Source organism: Oryza brachyantha, chromosome 12 (genome assembly GCF_000231095.2).
Source record: "Oryza brachyantha chromosome 12, ObraRS2, whole genome shotgun sequence".
Lineage (NCBI taxonomy): Eukaryota > Viridiplantae > Streptophyta > Magnoliopsida > Poales > Poaceae > Oryza > Oryza brachyantha.
In genome coordinates, this window is record NC_023174.2 from 8,097,641 (window position 1) to 8,104,024 (window position 6,384).

At 46.6% G+C, this 6,384-nt stretch overlaps 1 protein-coding gene across 1 annotated transcript; it reads right to left on the reverse strand.

The window, feature by feature from the left end:
- Positions 1-444: 444 nt before the first annotated feature.
- Positions 445-5,229, reverse strand: LOC102704574 (nuclear intron maturase 1, mitochondrial). Its single transcript, XM_015843363.2, has 2 exons — positions 2,670-5,229; positions 445-808 (listed from the first exon to the last, which is right to left on the reverse strand). Exon 1 carries the CDS (start codon positions 4,983-4,985, stop codon positions 2,877-2,879), a length of 2,109 nt encoding a protein of 702 aa, XP_015698849.1. The 5' UTR covers positions 4,986-5,229; the 3' UTR covers positions 445-808; positions 2,670-2,876.
- Positions 5,230-6,384: the final 1,155 nt, after the last annotated feature.

Sequence of the window (6,384 nt, forward strand, 5' to 3'; positions counted from 1 at the left end):
CAGAAGAGGGACGAGACATATAAAAGGAACGATCAGTTCGAGCAGGAGGCGGCTTTGATCATTTTGGCGGCGTTGGCGGCGGAAGGCCGATTGGCAAGTAGGCGTGCGTGTTCTTGTATCGTGGAGTTGATCTTGTATCGTGCCCCAAACTTCTTACACATTACTGAAAGTTGCCGTCCCTCTCTCTCAAATTCTAGCGTCTAACACACCAGGAACCATCATGAAGGGACAGAACTTCACAAGAAAAAACAGCATTAACCATGGAGAGAGAGATTATATTAATTGATATGGGGAAAACGTGCAGACGGCAACTAATGGGATCAGTTATTTCCTTGCTCGGTAAACAAAATCACACAACAGCGTAGAGGTGGTGAGAATCAGCATGAGCACAGCAGTGAAGAATCAGAAAGTGATTCTAGCATAGAGTTGATGATTTAAAAAAAGAATAGATATATTAAACTACAGGAAAAAAAACTCAAACTGTTTGATGCTTTAACTGTCTATGTATCTCACTAAAATACAAAACTACTTTTAAAAACAATGGTCAATGTGGCATTCTGAATAAAATCCAACTAATTAAGCTATCAAAACTAACTCTAGATTTGAGGAATCACTAAGCCCTTCCTCCTATAAATTCCAAGTATTATCAACCTAATACACAAAATAGTTATCAAATATAGACTTCACAAACTATTGAGTTAAACATGCATGAACAAGAAACTAATATTCAATAACAGAAGATTACCGAGAACTCCTAGTTCTCACAACATCGTATGGAGCACCATCCCCCTTGCAAGTTAATCCTTCCCTGCTCAGTCCAACAAATAGGCTCAGGTTCTTCCATGCTCAGTAGATCAGCATCAACCCAGCAGAAAAGCATAAAAAGGTGATTCATTAAATACAAAATAAAAGTGTGCAGGACCAACAGCATTGCAGTTTTATCAGAAAGTCAAGCACCAAATTCCCCTCCCCTTTACCCCTTTACATGCTTGGGCACTCATGGCAGCACATGGCGTAGCTCGCTCCTCGTGGCTCTGCAGCGCTCGTGGCAAATGAGACGGTGAGCTCGGGGTGGGACTCAGGGCGCTCACAACAGCATGCAGCTGAGCTCAGTACTCACGTCTCTGCGGTGTTAGCAGCAGTGCAATGGCAAGCGGTGCAGCTCACGGCTTTGTACGCTCGTGACATCCATTGGCGGAGGACAAGAAAAAAATGAGGAGAATAACAATGACAACCAAAGCAAAAAATAATTTTATCTAAACAGTGGGATCATACGACATAAAATAAATCCACCAACTACTATCCATGTTTAAACATGATTATATCACCTCTTCTGCTTGTTTAGTGATATCAAATGAAGTGAATTGCAATTTTTAGCAGCCTCTCCCACTATTGTGTTGCAAAATTTTTGTTCCACAAGTAGGTACCCTAGTTTAAAATAGGTATGCAAATCTAACGAATAGGTGATCAATCTTAGTCTTTCTGTCAATTTTGCACAAAATAGAGCAACTGAAATTGTAAAATTACAGTGTGCTCTAATGCCCCCATGCAAGAATCACAGCTCGCTTGTTCAGCCCCATGGCTTCAGCCTCCAGCTAGTAGCTGTGATGCAGCTAAGCAAGCACCGCACACAACCGAGTGGTTTCCTGATGGTTGATGCCTTCAAATGCTCCGCTCCTCCATTGCCAGCCTCCAACCACATGCCTTCCAAGTTCCAAGCCGGTCACAGCTTGCACAGGACCAAGCTTACCACACACCAAGCACCGCCCAGTGTCTCCACATGATTCCCCAGGCTGCGGCCTTTGCAGCCCACGCTGGCACCGCATGCCGCCAACGAGCCTCCAGCCCTTCGCTCCGTCAGCTAGGCCAAAACGCCACTAGCCCATTCAAGCAGTCAAGCCCTCATCCCATCATCTCTCCCGCTCAGTTCACAGCCTCAAACACGCCCATCCATGGCAGATTAGTCGAACATGGAAGAACGGAGGGCCACGGAACGCTGGGGGAGAGTTATTCGTGGCAGACCTGAGGTATGGCGAGTGCCAGACCTCGCCACACCGGGCCCTCTGCAGTGCAGACTGCAGAGCTCACAGTCTCGTGGCGGGCAACATTTACAGTGGCCTCTCATTGCTTCAAACGAGTTCATGGCACCATGTTCTGCCTTGTTGCTTCACAAGGGTGTTGTCGGATGCTCGGAGCTCAGAGTTTGCTGCTTGTCGCCGCTTGGTGGACATCAAACTCGGTGCTCACAACATACTTGATTATAAGGTAGCGCATATAATCTTTAAGCTTGATCCTACCACATCCCTTCAACCAAACAAAAACTAGGACCATCCCATCCTTCTCCAACCAAACAGCTATCTGGGATCATCCTATCCCAAAAAATAGGGATCCAACATCCTTAGGGCAAGCTATTTTGTCATTAGTTTATGGATTAAGAAATTAACAGTAATTTTGTTAGGGAAAGCTATTTCCTCATTAGTTTATGGATTAAGAAATTAGCTGTTTTTCCCTAATCACCTTACCATTAACAAGAAAACATAAAGAGATCCATAGCTGTTGAAGCTCTAAGTATGCAAGAAAATGAAACAAAGAAAACAAATAGCATGGGGCATTTCGTCACAACAAGTATTTCATATCAGTAAAATAAAATTGAAAAAAAATGAATTTACCTTGAGATATGGTCAATTTCCATTGTATGCAATCAAAACTATAACCTTGCACATCAGAATCTCCTTGACGGTGCATTTCTTTAGCTATGTGTTGCTGATATATCATTGATGAGAATTCTCTATTAAAGGCCATCTAGGAATGCTTATCCAACAGAAGTTTCTCAGAAAACATAATCTGCCTGAGGTGCCGCTGATAAAGAATTCAGACTATGTATCCAACAGAATTTGATTCTCCTTATTGACACCTTCGTCATTATTCTTACATTCGTTTGGTTTCTGTAGGGACCTTTTAGCAACATAAACACCATAAACTTTATAATACCAAACCATCCTTGATACATCATCCTGTGGTGAATTTATCTCCTCCCTTTTGATTGTCTTGTGAAGTTCACAAAAGAATTTTGGATCTTGCAGTTTAATATACTCACGCAATACAAGCTCATGGTGAGGCACCCAGTTTCGAGGGAAAGGTGTGTAGTCACATGATGGAATTGATGACATGCGTGCAAATTGTACACCCTCAATAATATCAACAAGTCCCATCCTCAAGAGATCAGAGTATTCTGGTGCATCATTCCTTGTGCTCTCTCTCAACGGGAGGCTAAGATCACGTGAGGCAATCTTGTAAACTTTAGCTCGAGATTTGAGTCTATACCTTGCTGCATAAAGCTTTGCCAAAGAACTCCTAATGACATATGCACAAAACCCAACAATCTTCTTCCGGTTGTCTGCATATCTATACCAATCAGCCATGGTCTCAAGAAATTTGTTCATCTGAGAGTTAGTATGCGCCTGCCCAGAGTACAGCATTGGTGAACATGGCAACGGCTCAGGATCCCGATCCCCCTTTACGAGCTCAAGCTTCCTGAAATGCCTTATGCACCTCTGAAGGCTTGCTGTTACTGACAATAATGTCCCAACACCCTTCTCACTGACAATATTCCCTCCACTAGCAGTATATCGTAAGGTTGGGTAGATGACCCGGCGGGTAATCACATGATCCAAGAATTCAATCCCTCTTGTGATGTGCTCAATTTCTACCATAGAATTCTCAGGCCTCAAACCAAACGTGCTCTCGCAGAATTCCATCAGGTGTCTCCTTATCTCAACCGCGTCCTCCCTTGGTCCCCTGATTCCAATAAGGACATGGGAGCCAAATCTGAGGTAATCCATCTTCTTTGTCTTCTCCTTCCCACTCGATGGGACAAACTCAGGCCAGGCAGGATTATGGCATCGCTCATCACCTGCCTCTTTCCAAATCGAATCATGCCTTGACGGGCAGAAGTACTCACAAATTCTCTCCTCCAGCCACCAATCCAGTTCGTTGAGGCACACATTGGCAAGCAAAGGGCTAAGTATCCCACAATGCCCATAATTTGGCACATGGCACGCCTGTTCTGGGGCAAACCCAAAGAATAACCTCAACCAATATGGGTCAGGCTTGGGTTCGTTCTCATTAAGCACCTTCTTCTTCCTGCTTTTCCTGAGCACCTTCCTCTTCAGCCTCTTCTTAGCAAGACCATCAAGCTCCTTCTCTCGTGGTGGCACAGACCCAGGCCGGATGGGGGCATTGAGCGCCGTCTTCAGCAAAGATAACACCTTGCGGTCAGAAACGGCCTTCTGGACGCAGGAAAGTATAGTATCCGGCGAGAGTGCATCGACCACCTCGGTGAGGTCGGCAGAGATGAACCAGAGGTAAGCGGCGAAGTGGGAGCGGATGGAACGAATGGCAGTGTGGGGCCCTCGACCGGGGCGGAAAGCGTGGGACTTTGGGGAGAAGCGGGGCTCGAAGACGGGTTCAAGGAGCAGGAGGAGAAGCTCCTGGACGACGCGGTCCTGGAACGGCGGTGGCGCGTTGGCAAGGCGGGCCTCGAGCTTGCGGCGGGAGATGGGGACCGTGGAAGGCGGGTCGGCGGGGGAGCGGAGGAGGAGGTGCGTGGAGGCGCCCCAGGGGAAGGCAGGGTGGCGGCGGAGGGCGGCCGCCCGGAGGCGGATGAGGGAGTGGAGAGTGGGGAGCGGGACGGCGTGGCGCGGCGGAAAGGACCCGGTGGCGTGCGCGCAGGCGCGCTGGTAGGAGAGGAGCCAGAGATCGAGGCGGGAGGCGTAACCGGAGAGGTTTGGGAAGGGCGCCGCGAGCGGATGCGCGAAGGCGCGGCGCCACAGGGAGGAGAGGAGGTCGATGGGGTCGTGGACGAGGAGCGCGTAGGGGTCGGGGAGGGGCCACTCGTCGGCTGCCACTGGCGGCGGCGAGACACGTCGCCTGACGGGTTGGAGGTGCCCAGGAAGGAGGCGGCGGAGCGCCCCGCGTGGCGTCATCGCGGCGGGGGTTTCGGTCGAACAGGTGGATGCGCGCCCACCTCGTCGCCTTCCGCCGAGCTCAACGCCGGATTAGGAGGCCGCGGAGGAGAAGAGGGAGGGGAGAGGCGGGCAACGGCCCTAGGGGGAGGGGATGAGCTGCGGCCGGAGAAGGGTGGCACTTCGTCGCCGACGCGGAAGATGGGTGGCAGAGCTCGTCGCCGGACCGGAGTAGAGGGGAGAAACCGGTGTCGGGAGCCGAGAGGGGACGGAGAGGAAAAATTTCAGTATATACAATATTCAATTCACAGAGGTTTTAAGATTGAGTAAATATGAAAGACCCCATGTATGCCTTTGGATTAAAAAAAATCCAGATTAAGGTGCAAGTTTCATAGTGCCCCAGGCATGTGTATTAAAGTTTTAGCAAAATGGTCACGTCAAAAGTTTGATCGATTCGGTTCAGTTTTTGGACATGAATGAAAAACGAATTTCACAGCTCACCTAGAAACTGCGAGACAAATCTTTTAAGCCTAATTAATTCGTCGTTAGCACATGTGGGTTAATGTAGCACTTATAACTAATCATAGACTAATTAGGCTCAAAAAATTCGTCTCACAATTTCTCCATAACTGTGCAATTAGTTTTTATTTTCATCTATGTTTAATGCTCTATATAAATGTTCAAAGATTTGATGCGATGTTTTTAGGAAAATTTTTGGAACTAAACAAGGCCTCACAAAACCACATCGTTAGTCATTTTTTTTTGGGTCTAATGGGCTTGCTAACGTGGTCGTTGGGCAGGTGGCATGTGTGAGAAAAACGATCGACAAATAAACGATAAATATAATAGATCAATCACATAACACACGAGATTTAACGTGAAAAATTCTACTAAACAGAAGAGAAAAAACCACGAACGTTAGCAACAAATATCTTCACTATATCGTGATGAAGAACGGCGGATTACAAGAAGTATATATAAGGCGAAACCTTATAATTCAACTCACCCCCGCTTCACTCCGTCGAACTCGGTGTTTATATAAGCACAAATAAAGTCGGATCATAACTCAACAAACTCCATCTTAAGACAAATTCTTTCTTGTAGCATAAATCAAACTTTCACTCTGAACATAACAAAGAAAATACTTTCAGCGCCTCAACAGTTATACCAACTAAGTTTGAGCAAAGCTCAAACTTAGCAACATGAACTAGCTTTGTCATCGTATCAGCGGCATTATCATTAGTGCTGATCTTGCATACCTTTACCTTACCTTGTGCGACTATATCGCGAACATAATTGTACTTGATGTCAATGTGCTTGGTTATATCATGGAACATCTTATCTTTTGTGAGGCATATGGCACGTTGACTATCACAAAACAGGTTGATGCAAGAATCAACTCCACAAAGTTCGGCAAACA

Bases quoted from the DNA above. Each gene is read 5' to 3' on its own strand.
- LOC102704574 (XM_015843363.2), bottom strand. From the start codon at position 4,985: ATGACGCCACGCGGGGCGCTCCGCCGCCTCCTTCCTGGGCACCTCCAA.